The 23,433-nt window shown below is 37.3% G+C and overlaps 2 protein-coding genes, 2 long non-coding RNA genes and 2 pseudogenes across 4 annotated transcripts; 2 read left to right on the top strand and 4 right to left on the bottom strand.

Annotated features, from left to right (window-relative positions):
- Positions 1-4,623: 4,623 nt before the first annotated feature.
- Positions 4,624-11,234, top strand: LOC125470568 (G-type lectin S-receptor-like serine/threonine-protein kinase At4g27290). Its single transcript, XM_048569854.1, has 7 exons — positions 4,624-6,125; positions 6,239-6,379; positions 9,760-9,914; positions 9,992-10,202; positions 10,280-10,517; positions 10,611-10,761; positions 10,938-11,234. Exons 1-7 carry the CDS (start codon positions 4,760-4,762, stop codon positions 11,232-11,234), a joined length of 2,559 nt encoding a protein of 852 aa, XP_048425811.1. The 5' UTR covers positions 4,624-4,759.
- Positions 6,005-11,201, bottom strand: LOC125470572. Its single transcript, XR_007252871.1, has 5 exons — positions 11,062-11,201; positions 9,322-9,399; positions 8,204-8,249; positions 6,671-6,791; positions 6,005-6,144 (listed from the first exon to the last, which is right to left on the bottom strand). It is a non-coding gene; the product is annotated as an uncharacterized LOC125470572 (long non-coding RNA).
- On the bottom strand, positions 11,215-13,260 carry LOC125470570 (annotated as a pseudogene).
- Positions 13,261-14,530: 1,270 nt separating this feature from the next.
- On the top strand, positions 14,531-21,380 carry LOC103952043 (G-type lectin S-receptor-like serine/threonine-protein kinase At4g27290). The gene is made up of 7 exons (XM_048569855.1): positions 14,531-16,020; positions 16,156-16,296; positions 19,673-19,827; positions 19,906-20,116; positions 20,193-20,430; positions 20,524-20,674; positions 20,851-21,380. The coding sequence occupies exons 1-7, from the start codon at positions 14,655-14,657 to the stop codon at positions 21,145-21,147; spliced, it is 2,559 nt and encodes an 852-aa protein (XP_048425812.1). The 5' UTR covers positions 14,531-14,654; the 3' UTR covers positions 21,148-21,380.
- On the bottom strand, positions 15,922-21,111 carry LOC125470574. The gene is made up of 5 exons (XR_007252872.1): positions 20,975-21,111; positions 19,235-19,312; positions 18,090-18,135; positions 16,588-16,707; positions 15,922-16,061 (listed from the first exon to the last, which is right to left on the bottom strand). It is a non-coding gene; the product is annotated as an uncharacterized LOC125470574 (long non-coding RNA).
- A 408-nt stretch (positions 21,381-21,788) lies between the features above and the next one.
- On the bottom strand, positions 21,789-23,430 carry LOC108867567 (annotated as a pseudogene).
- Positions 23,431-23,433: the final 3 nt, after the last annotated feature.

Raw genomic sequence — 23,433 nt, 5'->3', positions numbered from 1 at the left:
GATTGGTATTTTGTTTCTTTTGAAGATGGAAGTGATGCGTGAATTATACGCACTCAAATTAAACCCTCTTTTTATCAATTGTAGTAAGTGTGTAAGTAGGGATCGCTCTAGGCCGGGGATTAGGAGGGATTGCAAAATCACTTGGATTTGACTCAAAAACGTAAAAACAAGTTTAAAACTCTATTCTAAACTCAAAGAATGCAAAACTCAAAGTAAGATAGATTAAGACTAAGACTTAAACAAAATATGGGGGGGAGGGGGGATTGAGGTTTGGACGAGATTAAACTAAAATGGATAGATTGCAAAGAAAACAAATTGTAAATACGAATTTGACGGAAATGAATGGATGGGAAGCTAGCTAAGGGGTTCATCTCCACACATGTTATACTTGCACACAAAATGATTTCTAATTGCTTTTCAATAAACCATGAATTCTCAACACCCCGGGTTAATTAGGTCCGCTTAAATTAACCATCAAGTTTTCCTTAAGTTAATGAATTGGATGATTGCATACGACAACCCAAAGCATTCCCCACAAGTTCCCTACATGAATTGCATAATAGAGATACAAGCAAGAATCATTAAGTTCTTTGAAAACCATAAGTGTTGACGAGGCATTCGTTACTATGATTGCATGAAACTTATGCCAAGAATTTACTTAACGCGATTGTTTATAAGCAACTTCCACTACTTGTGAATATAAGTTCATAACTATTAGGTGAAACTCACTTATATTCTAGCGTCATATTCATGCATGAAAATTAAGCGTGCACTCTCAATAAACATACATAAATAAGTTATCAATCAAACAGTTAAACAAATTGAATTCACAACTTATGAAACGCAATTAGAAGTAATCAAATCATAGTGCAAGCATAAACATATATTTCGAATTCCCCCCTAGCTAAGGGGGGGTTTAGTTCCTCATACGTACAAAACAAAGAGAATTGAAATTAAACATTGGAATTGAGGAAAAGAAACACCTAAACATTCCAACAACTCAAACTTGAATTGTATGAACGTTTAGGCACTCTTCTCCTCCTCTTCGTTGTAGCATAAGGTCTAAGGGATAGGTTTGGATTGGTGTTTGTATGGAGAATGGAGTGGGAAATTATGGAAATGGATGAGGAGTGGTGTTTGGATTATAAGGGAATGGGAGCTCACGGCAAGGAGTAATGGATGTGTTTGTGGTGTGTTGTGTATGAAAATGAGATGTCTTTAGGTAATGGGAATGCAAGGGTTTTTATAGGAGGAATGGAGGTGTATATGGCTGTTTGTTTAAGCATGCATGTGGCTGGAATGTGGTGGAAAAACAGCTAGGAAAGCATGTGAAAGCTGGAATTGCATGTGTGTGCATGTGTAAGCTGCCAAGATGGTGTGTGTATGCACGGGTATGGGTTTTTCAGGATGTTTTTGATGACTTTCTGGCTGCATGATGAAGAGTTTAATAAATAATGCATGTAGGTGGCTACAATGATGAAGAGTGAGAGCTGGAATGGTGTGTGTATGTGCTGGAATGGTAGGAAAATGCAAAGGGAGTTTGAAGGGAAGGCACGGCAAAAGGGAAGTTGGTGCTGAAATGGTTTTTGTTTTGCATGTGAATGTTGTTTGTGTGAAGTGTGTGTGAATGCATGTGGATTAAATGATTAAAGGGGGTGGAAGATAGATGAATGATAGATTGAATAATGAGGCTCTAGGGTGGAATAAATGGTGCGGCTGAGATGGGATGATGAATGAATGGAATTAGGCACGGCACAAAAGGGATTTGATTGCTGGAATGAAGTGTGTATGCACGGGTTGGCTTTCTCCCTTTGGTGTTGAATGATTATGGGTGCATGTGGGTGAATGTGTGGCTTAATGATTAAGTGAATGAATAATGAAATGGGAATGCATGTGGATTAGGTGGAATGTAGGGTGAATAATGATGAAGAAAAGCTGGAAATGTTAAGGGGGGAAAGCTGGAAATAAATGTAATGCACGGCAATGGGATTTTTGGTGGTGTAAATGCATGTGTTTGCATGTGAATTGAAGCTAGGGTGAATGATGATGAATGCATGTGGATTAAAGAATGAATGGTGGTGTAATGATGAAGTGAAATGGCTGGAAATGCATGTGATGCACGGCAAGGGATTGGTGTTTGTGTGAAGTGTGTGTGAATGGTGGTTTTTGCATGGCTTTAAGGATTGTTTTTGATGGAATGGATGGTTCTTTGCATGGCTATAAGGGAGAGAATAAGAGAGAATGGGCTAGGCCCTTTGTTGTATGTCCTAAAGTGCATAAATGGCCTTCAATTTCGTCCATCCTCTTGGCTCCATGGATAAGCTATCCAATCCATGCCCAAAAATGCTCCAAATAGCCTCAAAATGCACTTTCTTGCTCCCTAAGCCCTTAGAACCTGAAAACACACAAAAGAAGCATAAAGGACTAAAATAACTAGAGAAACATAACGTAAATGCACGAGAACAAGCCATTTAAGTCGCATGAATATGCTCCTATCAGGAAGTTATGCTTCTGTTTGTCTCTTTTAAAATTTGACAACTAAAAATTTAACGATCATGCGATTTTATGAGCCGATTCATTCTATAATTTTCGCCAACCGATAATAAGTGAATTATTGTTCCATGACACTTGGGAGAGAGGCATTTGTCATATGAATTTCTTTGACAATCCACCATTGGACAAGTGATCACTGTTATTATCAGCTGTCAACTTAGTTGGGTCCGAATTGTCAAAAGACCATAACTTTCTCTCCAAACCAAAGTTGGGTTAATTAAGAAACCCAAGTCTTCTGATTTACTTTGATTTTTCTTTGGGGCAATGGTCCATCTTCTCTGGTGACAGGACTAGGATATGGTGACAGAACTATAATAAATATTATAGTTCGTTTATTTATTAGATAATTGTTAAATGATTAAATGATCTTAGAGTTTGTTGAGTTTTAGTATATGAGAAATGCCAAAAATACTTTTAAAAGTAAGACTCTTCATAGAATCTATGCAACCTCATATTTTTTAAACAATGTTATATAATGTTGACATGAGAATTAAAAAGTGACTTAAAAAATCATTGTGCAACATTACAGGATGAAAATAGAGTGAATAATGTAGAATGAAAATTCAAATACAAAGATTTGAACACGTAACCTCCCCAAATAAATTGAAAACAAAATGCAATCAAATGATGATTTGCATAACCCTATGGATGGTCATTTACTTTTAACACGTAAAAGTTTGACATGTGCGCAAATATATTATTTATTTATTTTCTCAAATACAAGCACATTTTTTTTATTCAAATACAGAAACATTTAATGAATAAACTTGGCACAAAAAGTTAGCTCCCTTCACCCAATGATTTGATTTTCTCGCTAATACTTGCCATCATAGTTGAGGTTGGTTTTATTAGCTAATGCTTGAATTCCATATAAGATTTGACATGCTTGATTGGTATTTTGTTTCTTTTGAAGATGGAAGTTATGCTTCTGTTTGTCTCTTTTAAAATTTGACAACTAAAAATTTAACGATCATGCGATTTTATGAGCCGATTCATTCTATAATTTTCGCCAACCGATAATAAGTGAATTATTGTTCCATGACACTTGGGAGAGAGGCATTTGTCATATGAATTTCTTTGGCAATCCACCATTGGACAAGTGATCACTGTTATTATCAGCTATCAACTTAGTTGGGTCCGAATTGTCAAAAGACCATAACTTTCTCTCCAAACCAAAGTTGGGTTAATTAAGAAACCCAAGTCTTCTGATTTACTTTGATTTTTCTTTGGGGCAATGGTCCATCTTCTCTGGTGACAGGACTAGGATATGGTGACAGAACTATAATAAATATTATAGTTCGTTTATTTATTAGATAATTGTTAAATGATTAAATGATCTTAGAGTTTGTTGAGTTTTAGTATATGAGAAATGCCAAAAATACTTTTAAAAGTAAGACTCTTCATAGAATCTATGCAACCTCATATTTTTTAAACAATGTTATATAATGTTGACATGAGAATTAAAAAGTGACTTAAAAAATCATTGTGCAACATTACAGGATGAAAATAGAGTGAATAATGTAGAATGAAAATTCAAATACAAAGATTTGAACACTAACCTCCCCAAATAAATTGAAAACAAAATGCAATCAAATGATGATTTGCATAACCCTATGGATGGTCATTTACTTTTAACACGTAAAAGTTTGACATGTGCACAAATATATTATTTATTTATTTTCTCAAATACAAGCACATTTTTTTTATTCAAATACAGAAACATTTAATGAATAAACTTGGCACAAAAAGTTAGCTCCCTTCACCCAATGATTTGATTTTCTCGCTAATACTTGCCATCATATTTGAGGTTGGTTTTATTAGCTAATGCTTGAATTCCATATAAGATTTGACATGCTTGATTGGTATTTTGTTTCTTTTGAAGATGAAAATTATGCTTCCTTCCGTTTGTCTCTTTTAAAAATTGACAACTAAAAATTTAACGATCATGCGATTTTATTATCCGATTCATTCTATAATTTTCGCTAACTAATAATAAGTGAATTATTGTTTCATGGCACTTGGGAAAGAGGCATTTGTCATATGAATTTCTTAGGCAATCCACCATTGGACTCGTGATCACTGTTATTATCAGCTGTCAACTTAATTGGGTCTGAATTGTCAAAAGACCATAACTTTCTCTCCAAACCGAAGTTGGGTTAATTAAGAAACCCAAGTCTTTTGATTGACTTTGATTTTCTTTGGGCCAATGTTCCATCTTCTCTGCATAATTTTTGTATTAATTACTTTGGACAAAGCGTACAATCTCAGAACAAACATGCAATCATGCAAAGCCTTGAGAAGCTTTTTTATGTGCTTGTTCTTCTTATTCTCCCTTCTAAGAATCTCAGCTCCAACTGCACCGGGCACAATCACTCCGAATCGATATATAAGAGATGGTGAAACTCTGGTTTCGGTAGGTGGAAGCTATGAACTGGGATTCTTCAGCCCTGGTAAATCGAAAAGCCGGTACTTGGGAATATGGTACACTCTTTCTACTGATGCAGTTGTGTGGGTAGCCAACAGAGAAACACCACTTGGTGATTCTTTGGGACTTCTGAAGCTCACCGAGCAAGGAGTTCTGGTCCTCCTCAATAGCTCAAACAACATTGTGTGGTTATCAAATTCTTCAAGAATCGCGGGGAATCCAGTGTCGCAACTCTTGGATTCTGGAAATCTTGTGGTGCAAGATGAAAACGAAACTAACCCGGATAACTTCTTGTGGCAGAGTTTTGATTATCCTTGTCACACACAACTACCGAAAATGAAGATTGGTTGGGACTCAGTTACAGGTTTAGATAGGTATCTCTCATCTTGGAAGAGCACAGAAGATCCTGCTCCAGGAGAGTTTTCGATACGAATGGATTATCGTGGCTTACCACAAGTTCTTCTTATGAAAGGAGCTAAGATACAGGCTAGAGCAGGGTCATGGAATGGCGTTTATTTGACAGGACTAGGATATGGTGTCAGAGAACCAAATCCAATATCTACTTATGAATTTGCGTTGAACAAGGACGAGGTCTATTTTGAGTACAGCCTCCGAAGCATGTCAGTGTTCTCGAGAATTGTCTTGAACCCATTAGGGGTCGCAGAGCGGTTCATATGGGTGTACCAAAAACAGAGTTGGGAACTTCCCGCTACATTCCTAGCAGATCGGTGTGAAAGTTATGCCTTGTGTGGCCCATTTTCTAGTTGCAGTATCAATAATAACTCTCCGATATGTGCATGCTTGAAGGGATTTGTACCAAAATCTTCGAAAGATTGGAATTTGGGATATTGGTCCGATGGATGTGTTCGAAGGACTCCGTTGGCCTGCAGCGATGGAGATGGCTTCATAAAGTACAGTGGGATTAAATTGCCAGACACATCAACCTCATGGTTTGATAAAAGCATGAGTCTTAAGGAATGCAAGGGATTATGTTTGGGAAACTGCTCATGTACTGCGTGTGCAAATCTAGACATCAGGGAGGGAGGAAGTGGCTGCGTGCTTTGGTTTGATAACCTCACCGACATAAGAGAATTCCCTCCCGGCGGTGGTCAAGACCTCTATATACGGGTGGCAGCTTCAGAACGAGGTACGTCTTCGACCTTTATCTGCAGTATGCAAAGTAGGGTTTAAATAAGTTAGTGTTAAAATCACAGTTACTGCAACACTACGAGATCACATGAAAAGTTTGTTTTAATACAGATATTTCAGATCCTGCTAAGAAAAAGAGCAATTTCAACAAGAGAGCGCTACTAGCAATTCTCCTCATCTCTGCAGTTTTTCTCATGGGATTGCCAGTTGGAATGATATTGTGTATACGGAAGAAGAAACTCAGAAATGAAGGTAACTATTTTCGGACAGATTAAAAATGCATTAGATAAGGTAGTTAGTATTTAACTAGCGATGGTGCTCACACGATGCTGCGGGTTTTTAAACCATATAAAACATATCAAAAGTTCCACGTATATATACGATATGCAATATTTATGCATGTGATTGATGCCTTCTTAACCATTAACAGAACAAACTGAAAAAATGAAAGTCAAAAACTACACTTAAGTATAAATATAATTGCGGTCTGCAAATTCATTTCTAAGTTCTACAACTGCCACTTATTCCAAAACAACTACTTACTCGTCCTCTCCATCCTCTTTCTCTCCCTTCATAATCCCTGTCATTGTCTTTTTGGATTTTGGCAGCTAAACATGCTCATTTTAATATTCTCTGCATCCACATCATGAGGACCTTTTTGTACCTGAAGTTGCAGCACAATAACATGAGAAATCTTGCAATACAACACTACCAATTTTAAAGATCATAACATGCAGAGAGACAGTGACATGACAATCTTCCAAACAAACAATGGGGTTTAAGGAATGCATTTCAGAATACTACATACCCAAAATGTTGATTCCAAGTTGAGCATATAGAGAGAAGAAGCCATCCACAAAGTGTTAACCACCACGTGATATTGAAAGATGGTTTTGACGTGTTGGGTGATCCAGTAACTAATGCAAGTTCGAATCTAAGTTTAAATCCCTATCAGCACTAAAGCATTATCTTTCAGCATAACTCATGACTCAAGCTAATAAATTTAACAACTACTCTCAGCTCTAAATCTTAAGAATAATCAGAAATCCAACAACCTTGAAGATATTTGACCCTCCCCAGTCCACAACACAGAATTGATGGTTTCCAGACGCAGTATCAAATTTAAAATAGTATTGCACCAGTAAACCATTGACTGATGTACACACAACATAAATGCGTGGGATTGTGAGTGTGACATAACATTGATCTAAGTAAACCTCATAAACCAAAATCAAAACCAGTAAACCATTGCTCCAATTTTCTCAAAACACAAAAAATATTCCTGTATTTTGCTCTCATAAAACCCCACACTAATCTCATCTCATTTAAAACTATCCTAATCAGGTACCCTGATTGAAATTTATTTGGAGAAATTGATCAATTTTCGAATGGGTGACCTTATGAGTGTGCGACATAACATTGATCTAAGAAAAAAACCAAAATCAAAACTAATTTAGAAAACACCAAATCATGTGGAACTGGAAATGATAATGAGGGGCAGGCTACCCTGCTCAAAAGGAATTAAGCAGTGTATACGAAATAATTGCAAATGCATATTAAATATTCAGTGGTATTTAAATCACAGGTGTATACGAAATTCTAATGATCATAACAATATATCTTAGACCAAAACAATACATCATTTCGTCTCAAAAAACAATACATTATTGATCATAACAAAGGTTCTAAATTCTAATGAAAACTTGTATCAAAATTCGAATTAAGCAGTGTATTAAACAATAATGACAGCACAATAGTACGAAAATGCTCTCATAAATGAATTAAAGAATTCTAGATGTTGTGATGCCTAATTTAGGATAAGGTCTTGGCGTGAGACTATCAACAAAACAAATGATCAATGTTTAGAGGCGCTTACATGGATCTCACATCACAAAAATTAGAGCATGCACCAAAATTCACAACAAATATCACAAAAATTAGAGAATGCCCCAAAATTTGAGGTCCAATTCTCTAATTTACAAAGGAGAAAAACCAAAAATAAGGGTAACAAAATCACATTTCTCTAGTAATAAAAATTCAACAATATAGTAACAAAATTATTTTTACTGAATATACCTCAAAAAGCCAACGGCCCAATTGTTCCCTCCAACTATCCAAATTTCTGAAATTCACAAACACAACAAATCCATTAGCAATTTGACATGCTTAGTACAATCAAAATTCACAGGAACAAACAAAGGATTGAACAAACAAACTTTGCGAGCTAATTAAATATTCACACACACTGCACTCACACACACTGCATACACACACAAACTGATTAGACACAATGCACAACATTCACACACACAGTCACAGACACTCACACGCACACCCGCGCATACTGTGTCATATGCACACACACACATTCACACATACACTCCATGTGTATTACTTTGCACACAATATCTTTATCACACATACACTGTCATGAAAAACCATTTTGCAGATTTGACATCCATTATAGCACAAATTAGGGTTATGTTCGTATCTCTTCAATAATAATGTATATATTTCCACTTTAGCACAATTTTGACATCCATTCTAGCGCGTTACAAAAACTATTATCAACATTTGTGTATCAAGAGATAGGCTATATTCTTAATCTGGTATCAAAAAGGTGTTAATTTGGGCAAAAACATTTGTGTATCCTATAGTTTTTTAGCACAAATTAACTATCCATTCATTTTAGTATTTGCATTATCTACCCGAAACACAGTACCTAACCAATTTCATAATCAAATTCAGCAACGTATACATTTCCCTGGTGATTTTAGTTTACATTACACTTAATATAACATGGTTCTCTCTTTTTAAAGTACTTTGTATTAATTCTTTTGTGAACAGTTACTCAATAGCATCTGTCAATACTTCAAACAAGGAAGGAATCACTCGATTTACCCTTCTATATTGCATTTCAAGTTATACACTATACCTGAATGAATTTTCTAGATTGCATTTTCTATATGAATTCTGTATTTAGGCAGTAAACTGTTGGATATAACCAAGGTCCTAATTCCTAATCACTTTAATTGATCAAAGTGGCCAAACAAATCTTTTTGCAGTTTGTCTTTGAAAAAATCCTACTTGGAGTAAAAATGAACAATAGTAAGTTATAGCACAACCAGTAAATTGAATTCGACATACAAAAAAACAATTTGGCCACTGCACATATAACTCCATAAATTAATTACCACATCAACCTTGAGAGGTCCAACATGTCTAAAAGTCGCAAAAACTTTTCCATGTTCAGCTCTAATCACCTAAAAACACTGAAAAGCAGAGGAAAACATATAAATTCATTAAAATTAGGGTTATGTTCGTATCTCTTCAATAATAATGTATACATTTTCACTTTAGCACAATTTTGACATCCATTCTAGCACGTTACAAAAACTATTAACAAATACACTTCCAAAGCCCACACTTGTCCCAAAACCAGCAACCCAAAATAGGCCCAAATCGGGCCCAGGGCATCCAAACCTACAGACAATATTACCCTCCTAACTTTTAGTAATTACCTCAGCCCAACACAGATTTGGTGGCAGCAGTATGTAGAATAGATAATTTCGATAGTGTAGCTAACAGTTCACATCATTTTATACATGCTGAAGAATCTTCCACTATTTCAGGACTCAGAAGAAAGGATTGCAGACAAGAATACGTTGGCGAAGACAGGGAAGAGATGGAGTTACCACTGTTCGACTTGACCACCATAGCTAAAGCCACTAACAACTTTTCAAGCTGCAACAAGCTGGGAGAAGGTGGCTTTGGACCCGTGTACAAGGTAACATGAATTCATGCAACGAAAATTAGCTATATTGCTATAAATTTTTTAAGTCTTTTCGAAATGGTGGTCCACAGGGTACACTGATAGAAGGAAAAGAAATTGCAGTAAAGAGGCTTTCAAAGAATTCCGGACAAGGAATGAGAGAGTTCAGAACTGAAGTTATACTAATTGCCAGACTACAGCATCGCAATCTTGTTAAGCTTCTTGGTTGTTGCATTCAGAAAGATGAAAAAATTCTAATATATGAATTCATGCCTAGCAAAAGCTTGGACTTTTATATTTTTGGTATGATCCTTCATTTTCAACCTTATTTACCTAGGATTCAATGTGCCATTGAAATAACAGGCTTAAAGTTTTTTCAGACCAGGAAGGACAAAAATTGCTCGACTGGCCTAAGTGCTTCCACATTATCGGTGGAGTTGCCCGGGGGCTTCTTTATCTTCACCAAGACTCTAGATTAAGGATTATACATCGAGATTTGAAACCTAGCAATATTTTGCTAGATGATAATATGAACCCCAAGATTTCAGACTTCGGCCTGGCTAAAACATTTGGCGGTGAACAAAGTCAGGCCAACACAAATAGAGTGGTTGGAACCTAGTAAGCATGCTTAGACTTGTTTTGTGGTTTAAAATTTTCGTTGTTCTGCTTTTGAAATTCTTTCTCACTGGTCACTACATATTGATCTGGCAGTGGTTATATGTCTCCGGAATATGCAGCAGATGGAATTTTTTCGATGAAATCTGATGTGTTTAGCTTTGGAGTCATACTGCTCGAGATGTTGAGTAGGAATAAGAACAGGGGATTTCGTCATCCAGATCACGACCACAACCTTCTTGGACATGTAAGTTTAACCAACGAGGTGATGATATTTTACTTTAAAAAGAACAGCGAATTAGACGGTGCTCTTCGAAGCACGTCTTCTAATGACATGCATTTAACAGTATAGATGGTCTGCAGCAAAGCCCCTTTTACATATTAGCCCACTAACACATCATACATGTTTCAATTTGTTTTAAGGCATGGATACGATGGATTCAAGATAAACCACTAGAAGTGATCGATAAGACGTTTTGTGATTCATGCAACATATCTGAAGTGATAAGGTGTCTTCATGTGGGGCTGTTATGTGTGCAAAGAGTACCTGAGGATAGACCAAGCATGTCATCTGTGGTTCTGATGTTGAGCAGTGATGTTGCCTTGCCGCCTCCAAAGCAGCCTGGTTTCTACACTGAACGAAGCGTCCCTGAATCACCATCCAGGACGATTCTATGTTCAGAGAATACTTTCAGCATTACGTTGATAGAACCTCGGTAGATCATCATTGCGGTGCTTGTTAGTCCTTCAATCTACCATCACAAAACATGTTCGGAGGGTTGACGTGAAGCTTACAGCCTTGGCTGGGAAACAATGAGACCTGCGATTGTAACTCTGCAAGAAAAATATTTATGATTACAAGTTTATCAGTTCCTAAATCAGAATAAAGAAAGGACTTGGGGTTGTTAGGTGGTTGAAGAAAATTTAAGTTATAGCTAAAGTTGTGTTTACTATTTATTGATTTTATTTTATTATTTCATGATAATATAAAATTTATTGAGAAGGAAAGTAGATCCTGCACTTAGGTCTCGTTTGGGTATTTGATCAAGTCGCCGGAATTGAAACTCTAAGCCTGGTTCGAGATAGGTGTTTGTCATTTAAGTTTCTTTGGCAATCCTCTATTGGTAGAAAATCTTCAGTGCAGGCATTTGGACCACGTGACCATCTTCCCGCAAACACAAACATCGCACTAAAGTGAGGCAGCCGTACCGAAGTTTCTCTCTACTGTCGATTCAAGCATTGTCAACGCCTGTTCGGTCTGCCCATTATTCAAGCACCCACCAATAAAAGCATTCCATGAAGCACCATCCAATTTAACATCTACTCTTCTCATCCTACAAATTAAAGCTACACTTTTTTTTTTTGGAAGCACATCAACCATGCATGAGTAATGATCTGCATCGGGTTCTATTGAGTGATCCCTCCTCATTGAATCAAAACCATGATGCCTTCACCAACCAGCCGAGAATGGCTACAACCGCTCAAAACACCAGTGAAAGTAACAGAATTGGGCTTCACCCTGGAGTCTAAGATTTTTCTGAATAGCAACAAGGCTTCTTCTCCATTCCCATGCATCGAGTTTGCAATGATCATCGTATTCCAAGAAACTGTATCCCTTCTTGGCATCATATCAAAGACCCTCTGAGAAAGTTCCAACTCACCACATTTCGCGTACACAAAAACCAAAGCTGTTGTGGTAGCCAAGTCCTCCATTAAACAATTCCTAAAGATGTAACTGTGCACCTCTTTGCTTGCCCTCAAGCTCACCAAATCTTTGCAAACTGGTATCAAACTAGTAATTGTGATCTGATTGGGCTTAATTCCTGATTTTTGCATCTGTCCGACCATTTTCAGCGCCTGTTCCATCTGCCCATTATTCAAGCACCCACCAATAACAGCATTCCATGAAGCACCATCCAACTTAACAACTTCCTTCTCATCCTATAAAATAAAGTTACACCCTTTTCGCAATCTCTGTTCGAAAAATACGCAGTTAGAAGTACATTCCAGGACACGACATCTCGTTTAGACAATCTATCAAATACCAACTGAGCTTGTTTAATGCTCAGACAACTAGCATAGATATTTACAAGGGCGCTGCTAACGAAAACATTCTCTTCCATTCCATGTCTGACCACAAAATCATGAATCACTCTTCCCATATTCAAATCTTTCAACTCCGAGCAAGCAGATAGGATTGAAGAAACTGATACTACATTGGGTCTCACTCCATTCAACCCCATCTCGCGAAATGCCTCCAAACCTTGTCTAGGCATCCCACAGTTAACATAACAAGAACACAAAGAGGTCCAAGACACCACATCTTTCACTGACATGGCATCAAAAACCCGTCTCGCCCAATCAACATATTTACATTTTCCAAACGTATCGACCATTGCATTGCCCAAAGAGACATTCGAATAAAACCCAAATCGAATTGAATCATCGTGAAGCTCTTTAGCATTTATAACATCACCAAGAGCAGCACACGCCTTAGCAACTCAGAGAAGGAGATGATTATCGGGCACAATTCGCCGAGCTCTAAGCGAAGCGTAAAGATTTATGGATTCCTTGAGAACCCATGTCGCGTGTAGCCTGATATGAGCACGGTCCACGCACACAGGTCTGGGACGGGAATTTGATCGAACAGGTGGCGTGCACGTTGTAAAACGCCGGAATTACTGCATATTTTCAAGAACCTAAGGGTCAGGTGAGGCGGGACGTTGGTGGGTAGCTTTGAAAGCATGTGATATTATTGTTTTAATGGCTTTTGCATCTTGTAATCTGCAGGGAGAAGCTTCGAGTTTGCAAGTGCTTTTGAAAAGCAGTTGAGAAGTACCGTTTCTTCGCGCCAGGCAATAAGCGACAATGACTCTGTCTAGGCATGAAACGACACGCTTCGTGTGTTTATTAGCTTTATTTCAGGCATGGAACGACATTCCACCCGATTGCATTTTATATTGATTTGTTTGTTCATTTCCATTTTTGTAAGACTTTGTAATAGCCAAATAAAAAATAGTTTGCTTTTTCGTTTATGTTGTTAAAATTTCAATGTATAATAAATATTATAGTTCGTTTATTTATTAGATAATTGTTAAATGATTAAATGATCTTAGAGTTTGTTAAGTTTTAGTATATGAGAAATGCCAAAATTACTTTTAAAAGTAAGACTCTTCATAGAATCTATGCAACCTCATATTTTTTTAAACAATGTTATATAATGTTGGCATGAGAATTAAAAAGCGACTTAAAAAATCATTGTGCAACATTACAGGATGAAAATAGAGTGAATAATGTAGAATGAAAATTCAAATACAAAGATTTGAACACGTTTCTTTTTAAAGATTTGAACACGTTTCTCTTTGAGATTTGAACACGTAACCTCCCAAAATAAACTGAAAGCAAAATGCAATCAAATGATGATTTGCATAACCCTATGGATGATCATTTACTTTTGACACGTAAAAGTTTGACATGTGCACAAATATATTATTTATTTATTTTCTCAAATACAAACACATTTATTTTTATTCAAATACAGACACATTTAATGAATAAACTTGGCACAAAAAGTTGGTTCCCTTCACCCAATGATTTGATTTTCTCGGTAATACTTGCCATCATATTTGAGGTTGGTTTTATTAGCTAATGCTTGAATTCCATATAAGATTTGACATGCTTGATTGGTATTTTGTTTCTTTTGAAGATGAAAGTTATGTTTTCGTTTGTCTCTTTTAAAATTTGACGACTAAAAATTTAACGATCATGCGATTTCATATAAGATTTGACATGTTTGATTGGTATTTTGTTTCTTTTGAAGATGAAAGTTATGCTTCCGTTTGTCTCTTTTAAAATTTGACGACTAAAAATTTAACGATCATGCGATTTTATTAGCCGATTCATTCTATAATTTTCGCTAACTGATAATAAGTGAATTATTGTTTCATGGCACTTGGGAGAGAGGCATTTGTCATATGAATTTCTTTGGCAATCCACCATTGGACACGTGATCACTGTTATTATCAGCTGTCAACTTAGTTGGGTCTGAATTGTCAAAAGACCATAACTTTCTCTCCAAACCGAAGTTGGGTTAATTAAGAAACCCAAGTCTTTTGATTTACTTTGATTTTCTTTGGGCCAATGGTCCATCTTCTCTGCATAATTTTTGTATTAATTACTTTGGACAAAGAGTACGATCTCAGAACAACCATGCAATCATGCAAAGCCTTGAGAAGCTTTTTTATGTGCTTGCTCTTCTTATTCTCCCTTCTAAGAATCTCAGCTCCAACTGCACCGGGCACAATCACTCCGAATCGATATATAAGAGATGGTGAAACTCTGGTTTCGGTAGGTGGAAGCTATGAACTGGGATTCTTCAACCCTGGTAAATCGAAAAGCCGGTACTTGGGAATATGGTACACTCTTTCTACTGATGCAGTTGTGTGGGTAGCCAACAGAGAAAAACCACTTGGTGATTCTTTGGGACTTCTGAAGCTCACCGAGCAAGGAGTTCTGGTCCTCCTCAATAGCTCAAACAACATTGTGTGGTTATCAAATTCTTCAAGAATCGCGGGGAATCCAGTGTCGCAACTCTTGGATTCTGGAAATCTTGTGGTGCAAGATGAAAACGAAACTAACCCGGATGACTTCTTGTGGCAGAGTTTTGATTATCCTTGTCACACACAACTACCGAAAATGAAGATTGGTTGGGACTCAGTTACTGGTTTAGATAGGTATCTCTCATCTTGGAAGAGCACAGAAGATCCTGCTCCAGGAGAGTTTCTGATACGAATGGATTATCGTGGCTTACCACAAGTTCTTCTTATGAAAGGAGCTAAGATACAGGCTAGACCAGGGTCATGGAATGGCGTTTATTTGACAGGACTAGGATATGGTGTCCGAGAACCAAATCCAATATCTGCTTATGAATTTGTGTTGAACAAGGACGAGGTCTATTTTGAGTACAGCCTCCGAAGCATGTCAGTGTTCTCGAGAATTGTATTGAACCCATTAGGGGTCGCAGAGCGGTTCACATGGGTGTACCAAAAACAGAGTTGGGAACTTCTCGCTACATTCCTAGCAGATCGGTGTGAAAGTTATGCCTTGTGTGGTCCATTTTCTAGCTGCAGTATCGATAATAACTCTCCGATATGTGCATGCTTGAAGGGATTTGTACCAAAATCTTCGAAAGATTGGAATTTGGGATATTGGTCCGATGGATGTGTTCGAAGGACTCCGTTGGCCTGCAGCGATGGAGATGGCTTCATAAAGTACAGTGGGATTAAATTGCCAGACACATCAACCTCGTGGTTTGATAAAAGCACGAGCCTTAAGGAATGCAAGGGATTATGTTTGGGAAACTGCTCATGTACTGCGTGTGCAAATCTAGACATCAGGGAGGGAGGAAGTGGCTGCGTGCTTTGGTTTGATAACCTCACCGACATAAGAGAATTCCCTCCCGGCGGTGGTCAAGACCTCTATATACGGGTGGCAGCTTCAGAACGAGGTACGTCTTCGACCTTTATCTGCAGTATGAAAAACCTTTATCTGCAGTATGCAAAGTAGGGTTTAAATAAGTTAGTGTTAAAATCACAGTTACTGCAACACTACGAGATCACATGAAAAGTTTGTTTTAACACAGATATTTCAGATCATGCTAAGAAAAAGAGCAATTTCAACAAGAGACAGCTACTAGCAATTCTCCTCAGCTCTGCAGTTTTTCTCATTGGATTGCCAGTTGGAATGATATTGTGTATACGGAAGAAGAAACTCAGAAATGACGGTAACTATTTTCGGACAGATTAAAAATGCATTAGATAAGGTAGTTAGTATTTAACTAGCGATGGTGCTCACACGATGCTGCGGGTTTTTAAACCATATAAAACATATCAAAAGTTCCACGTATATATACGATATGCAATATTTATGCATGTGATTGATGTCTTCTTAACCATTAACAGAACAAACTGAAAAAATGAAAGTCAAAAACTACACTTAAGTATAAATATAATTGCGGTCTGCAAATTCATTTCTAAGTTCTACAACTGCCACTTATTCCAAAACAACTACTTACTCGTCCTCTCCATCCTCTTTCTCTCCTTCATAATCCTTGTCATTGTCTTTTTGGATTTTGGCAGCTAAACATGCTCATTTTAATATTCTCTGCATCCACATCATGAGGACCTTTTTGTACCTGAAGTTGCAGCACAATAATATGAGAAACATGACAATCTTCCAAACAAACAATGGGGTTTAAGGAACGCATTTCAGAATACTACATACCCAAAATGTTGATTCCAAGTTGAGCATATAGAGAGAATAAGCTATCCACAAAGTGTTAACCACCACGTGATATTGAAAGATGGTTTTGACGTGTTGGGTGATCCAGTAACTAATGCAAGTTCGAATCTGAGTTTAAATCCCTATCAGCACTAAAGCATTATCTTTCAGCATAACTCATGACTCAAGCTAATAAATTTAACAACTACTCTCAGCTCTAAATCTCAAGAATAATCAGAAATCCAACAACCTTGAAGATATTTGACCCTCCCCAGTCCACAACACAGAATTGATGGTTTCCAGACGCAGTATCAAATTTAAAATAGTATTGCACCAGTAAACCATTGACTGATGTACACACAACATAAATGCGTGGGCTTGTGACTGTGACATAACATTGATCTAAGTAAACCTCATAAACCAAAATCAAAACCAGTAAACCATTGCTCCAATTTTCTCAAAACACAAAAAATATTCCTGTATTTTGCTCTCATAAAACCCCACACTAATCTCATCTCATTTAAAACTATCCTAATCAGGTACCCTTATTGAAATTTATTTGGAGAAATTGATCAATTTTCGAATGGGTGGCCTTATGAGTGTGCGACATAACATTGATCTAAGAAAAAAAACCAAAATCAAAACTAATTTAGAAAACACCAAATCATGTGGAACTGGAAATGATAATGAGGGGCAGGGCAGGCAACCCAGCTCAAAAGGAATAGGCCTTTACATTCCTTTCCAATTTCTTTACCTAAATAATTGCAAATGCATATTAAATATTCAGTGGTATTTAAATCACAGGTGTATACGAAATTCTAATGATCATAACAATATATCTTAGACCAAAATAATACATCATTTCGTTTCAAAAAACAATACATTATTGATCATAACAAAGGTTCTAAATTCTAATGAAAACTTGTATCAAAATTCGAATTAAGCAGTGTATTAAACAATAACGGCAGCACAACAGTACGAAAATGCTCTCATAAATGAATTAAAGAATTCTAGATGTTGTGATGCCTAACTTAGGATAAGGTCTTGGGGTGAGACTAATCAACAAAACAAATGATCAATGTTTATAGACGCTTACATGGATTGCACATCATAAAAATTAGAGCATGCATCAAAATCCACAACAAATATCACAAAAATTAGAGAATGCCCGAAAATTTGAGGCCCAATTCTCTATTTCATAGAGAAGAAAAACCAAAAATAAGGATAACAAAATAACATTTCTCTAGTAATAAAAATTCAACAATACAGTAACAAAATTACTGTAACTGAATATACCTCAAAAATCCAACGGCCCAATTGTTCCGTCCAACGATCCAAATATCTGAAATTCACGAACACAGCAAATCCATTAGCAATTTGACATGCTTAGTACAATCAAAATTCACAGGACCAAACAAACTTTGTGAGCTAATTAAATATTCACACACATTGTACTCACACACACTGCATACACACACAAACTGATTAGACACAATGCACAACATTCACACCCACAGTCACATACACACTCACACGCACACCCGCGCATACTGTGTCATATGTAGGCACACACATTCACACATACACCGCCATGATAAACCACACTGCATCCACTTACACACTCGCACATTCCCACATACACTCCATGTGTATTACTTTGCACACAATATCTTTATCACACATACACTGTCATGAAAAACCATTCTGCAGATTTGACATCCATTATAGCACAAATTAGGGTTTTGTTCGTATCTCTTCAATAATAATGTATATATTTCCACTTTAGCACAATTTTGACATCCATTCTAGCACGTTACAAAAACTATTATCAACATTTGTGTATTAAGAGATCAACTATATTCTTAATCTGGTATCAAAAAGGTGTTAATTTGGGCAAAAACATTTGTGTATCCTATAGTTTTTTAGCACAAATTAACTATCCATTCATTTTAGTACTTGCATTATCTACCCGAAACACAGTACCTAACCAATTTCATAATCAAATTCAGCAATGTATACATTTCCCTGGTGATTTTAGTTTACACTACTCTTAATATAATATGGTTCTCTCTTTTTAAAGTACTTTGTATTAATTCTTTTGTGAACAGTTACTCAATAGCATCTGTCAATACTTCAAACAAGGAAGGAATCACTCGATTTACCCTTCTAGATTGCATTTCAAGTTATACACTATACCTGAATGAATTTTCTATATGAATTCTGTATTTAGGCAGTAAACTGTTGGATATAACCAAGGTCCTAATTCCTAATCACTTTAATTGATCAAAGTGGCCAAACAAATCTTTTTGCAGTTTGTCTTTGAAAAAATCCTACTTGGAGTAAAAATGAACAATAGTAAGTTATGGCACAACCAGTAAATTGAATTCGACATACAAAAAAACAATTTGGCCACTGCACATATAACTCCATAAATTACTTACCACATCAACCTTGAGAGGTCCAACATGTCTAAAAGTCGCAAAAACTTTTCCATGTTCAGCTCTAATCACCTAAAAACACTGAAAAGCAGAGGAAAACATATAAATTCATTAAAATTAGGGTTATGTTCGTATCTCTTCAATAATAATGTATACATTTCCACTTTAGCACAATTTTGACATCCATTCTAGCACGTTACAAAAACTATTATCAAATACACTTCCAAAGCCCACACTTGTCCCAAAACGAGCTACCCAAAATAGGCCCAAATCGGGCCCAGGGCATCCAAACCTACGGACAATATTACCCTCCTAACTTTTAGTAATTACCTCAGCCCAACACAGATTTGGTGGCAGCGGTATGTAGAATAGATAATTTCGATAGTGTAGCTAACAGTTCACATCATTTTATACATGCTGAAGAATCTTCCACTATTTCAGGACTCAGAAGAAAGGATTGCAGACAAGAATACGTTGGAGAAGACAGGGAAGAGATGGAGTTACCACTGTTCGACTTGACCACCATAGCTAAAGCCACTAACAACTTTTCAAGCTGCAACAAGCTGGGAGAAGGTGGCTTTGGACCCGTGTACAAGGTAACATGAATTCATGCAACGAAAATTAGCTATATTGCTATAAATTTTTTTAAGTCTTTTCGAAATGGTGGTCCACAGGGTACACTGATAGAAGGAAAAGAAATTGCAGTAAAGAGGCTTTCAAAGAATTCCGGACAAGGAATGAGAGAGTTCAGAACTGAAGTTATACTCATAGCCAGACTTCAGCATCGCAATCTTGTTAAGCTTCTTGGTTGTTGCATTCAAAAAGATGAAAAAATTCTAATATACGAATTCATGCCTAGCAAAAGCTTGGACTTTTATATTTTTGGTATGATCCTTCATTTTCAACCTTATTTACCTAGGATTCAATGTGCCATTGAAATAACAGGCTTAAAGTTTTTCAGACCAGGAGGGACAAAAATTGCTCGACTGGCCTAAGTGCTTCCGCATTATCGGTGGAGTTGCCCGAGGGCTTCTTTATCTTCACCAAGACTCTAGATTAAGGATTATACATCGAGATTTGAAACCTAGCAATATTTTGCTAGATGATAATATGAACCCCAAGATTTCAGACTTCGGCCTGGCTAAAACATTTGGCGGTGAACAAAGTCAGGCCAACACAAATAGAGTGGTTGGAACCTAGTAAGCATGCTTAGACTTGTTTTGTGGCTTAAAATTTTCGTTGTTCTGCTTTTGAAATTCTTTCTCACTGGTCACTACATATTGATCTGGCAGTGGTTATATGTCTCCGGAATATGCAGCAGATGGAATTTTTTCGATGAAATCTGATGTGTTTAGCTTTGGAGTCATACTGCTCGAGATGTTGAGTAGGAATAAGAACAGGGGATTTCGTCATCCAGATCACGACCACAACCTTCTTGGACATGTAAGTTTAACCAACGAGGTGATGATATTTTACTTTAAAAGGAACAGCGAATTAGACGGTGCTATTCGAAGCACGTCTTCTAATGACATGCATTTAACAGTATAGATGGTCTGCAGCAAAGCCCCTTTTACATATTAGCCCACTAACATATTATACATGTTTCAATTTGTTTTAAGGCATGGATACGATGGATTCAAGATAAACCACTAGAACTGATCGATAAGACGTTTTGTGATTCATGCAACATATCTGAAGTGATAAGGTGTCTTCATGTGGGGCTGTTATGTGTGCAAAGAGTACCTGAGGATAGACCAAGCATGTCATCTGTGGTTCTGATGTTGAGCAGTGATGTTGCCTTGCTGCCTCCAAAGCAGCCTGGTTTCTACACTGAACGAAGCGTCCCTGAATCACCATCAAGGACGATTCTATGTTCAGAGAATACTTTCAGCACTACGTTGATAGAACCTCGGTAGATCATCATTGCGGTGCTTGTTAGTACTTCAATCTACCATCACAAAACATGTTCGGAGGGTTGACGTGAAGCTTATAGCCTTGGCTGGGAAACAATGAGACCTGCGATTGTAACTCTGCAAGAAAAATATTTATGATTACAAGTTTATCAGTTCCTAAATCAGAATAAAGAGAGGACTTGGGTTTGTTAGGTGGTTGAAGAAAATTTAAGTTATAGCTAAAGTTGTGTTTACTATTTATTGATTTTATTTTATTATTTCATGATAAGGTAAAATTTATTAAGAAGGAAAGTAGATCCTGCACTTAGGTCTGGTTTGGGTATTTGATCAAGTCGCCGCAATTAACACACTAAGCCTGGTTCGAGATAGGTGTTTGTCATTTAAGTTTCTTTGGCAATCCTCTATTGGTAGAAAATCTTCAGTGCAGGCATTTGGACCACGTGACCATCTTCCCGCAAACACAAACATCACGCTAAAGTGAGGCAGCCGTACTGAAGTTTCTCTCTACTGTCGATTCAAGCATTGTCAACGCCTGTTCGGTCTGCCCATTATTCAAGCACCCACCAATAAAAGCATTCCATGAAGCACCATCCAATTTAACATCTACTCTTCTCATCCTACAAATTAAAGCTACCCTTCTCATCCTACAAATTAAAGCTACACTTTTTTTTTTTTTTTGGAAGCACATCAACCATGCATGAGTAATGATCTGCATCGGGTTCTATTGAGTGATCCCTCCTCATTGAATCAAAACCATGATGCCTTCACCAACCAGCCGAGAATGGCTACAACCGCTCAAAACACCAGTGAAAGTAACAGAATTGGGCTTCACCCCGGAGTCTAAGATTTTTCTGAATAGCAACAAGGCTTCTTCTCCATTCCCATGCATCGAGTTTGCAATGATCATCGTATTCCAAGAAACTGTATCCCTTCTTGGCATCATATCAAAGACCCTCTGAGAAAGTTCCAACTCACCACATTTCGCGTACACAAAAACCAAAGCTGTTGTGGTAGCCAAGTCCTCCATTAAACAATTCCTAAAGATGTAACTGTGCACCTCTTTGCTTGACCTCAAGCTCACCAAATCTTTGCAAACTGGTATCAAACTAGTAATTGTGATCTGATTGGGCTTAATTCCTGATTTTTGCATCTGTCTGACCATTTTCAGCGCTGCCCATTATTCAAGCACCCACCAATAACAGCATTCCATGAAGCACCATCCAACTTAACAACTTCCTTCTCATCCTATAAAATAAAGTTACACCCTTTTCGCAATCTCTGTTCGAAAAATACGCAGTTAGAAGTACATTCCAGGACACGACATCTCGTTTAGACAATCTATCAAATACCAACTGAGCTTGTTTAATGCTCAGACAACTAGCATAGATATTTACAAGGGCGCTGCTAACGAAAACATTCTCTTCCATTCCATGTCTGACCACAAACTCATGAATCACTCTTCCCAAATTCAAATCTTTCAACTCCGAGCAAGCAGATAGGATTGAAGAAACTGATACTACATTGGGTCTCACTCCATTCAACCCCATCTCGCGAAATGCCTCCAAACCTTGTCTAGGCATCCTGCAGTTAACATAACAAGAACACAAAGAGGTCCAAGACACCACATCTTTCACTGACATGGCATCAAAAACCCATCTCGCCCAATCAACATATATACATTTTCCAAACATATCAACCATTGCATTCCCCAAAGAGACATTCGAATGAAACCCAAATCGAATTGAATCATCGTGAAGCTCTTTAGCATTTCTAACATCACCAAGAGCAGCACACGCCTTAGCAACTCAGAGAAGGAGAAGATTATCGGGCACAATTCGCCGAGCTCTAAGCGAAGCGTAAAGATTTATGGATTCCTTAAGAACCCATGTCGTGTGTAGCCTGATATGAGCACGGTCCACGCACACAGGTCTGGTTCGGGAATTTGATCGAACAGGCGGCGTGCACGTTGTAAATCGCCGGAATTACTGCATATTTTCAAGAACCTAAGGGTCAGGTGAGGCGGGACGCTGGTAGGTAGCTTTGAAAGCATGTGATATTATTGTTTTAATGGCTTTTGCATCTTGTAATCTGCAGGGAGAAGCTTCGAGTTTGCAAGTGCTTTTGAAAAGCAGTTGAGAAGTACCGTTTCTTCGCGCCAGGCAATAAGCGACAATGGCTCTATCTAGGCATGAAACGACACGCTTCGTGTGATTATTAGCTTTATTTCAGGCATGGAACGCAATTCCACCCGATTGCATTTTATATTGATTTGTTTGTTCATTTCCATTT

This window comes from the organism of the source record quoted next, unplaced genomic scaffold (assembly GCF_019419815.1).
Source record: "Pyrus x bretschneideri cultivar Hongxiangsu unplaced genomic scaffold, Pyrus_bretschneideri_v1 Contig50, whole genome shotgun sequence".
In the NCBI taxonomy this organism is placed as follows: domain Eukaryota; kingdom Viridiplantae; phylum Streptophyta; class Magnoliopsida; order Rosales; family Rosaceae; genus Pyrus; species Pyrus x bretschneideri.
Note: the sequence above shows the minus strand (reverse complement) of the source record. Positions and strands in the feature narration are given on the sequence as shown.

Coding starts and splice junctions, on each gene's coding strand:
- LOC125470568 (XM_048569854.1), top strand. CDS start 4,760: ATGTTCCATCTTCTCTGCATAATTTTTGTATTAATTACTTTGGACAAA. Junction 10,518..10,610: donor AATAGAGTGGTTGGAACCTA/GTAAGCATGCTT, acceptor TTGATCTGGCAG/TGGTTATATGTCTCCGGAAT. Junction 10,762..10,937: donor ACCACAACCTTCTTGGACAT/GTAAGTTTAACC, acceptor ATTTGTTTTAAG/GCATGGATACGATGGATTCA.
- LOC103952043 (XM_048569855.1), top strand. CDS start 14,655: ATGGTCCATCTTCTCTGCATAATTTTTGTATTAATTACTTTGGACAAA. Junction 16,297..19,672: donor GAAGAAACTCAGAAATGACG/GTAACTATTTTC, acceptor CCACTATTTCAG/GACTCAGAAGAAAGGATTGC. Junction 20,675..20,850: donor ACCACAACCTTCTTGGACAT/GTAAGTTTAACC, acceptor ATTTGTTTTAAG/GCATGGATACGATGGATTCA.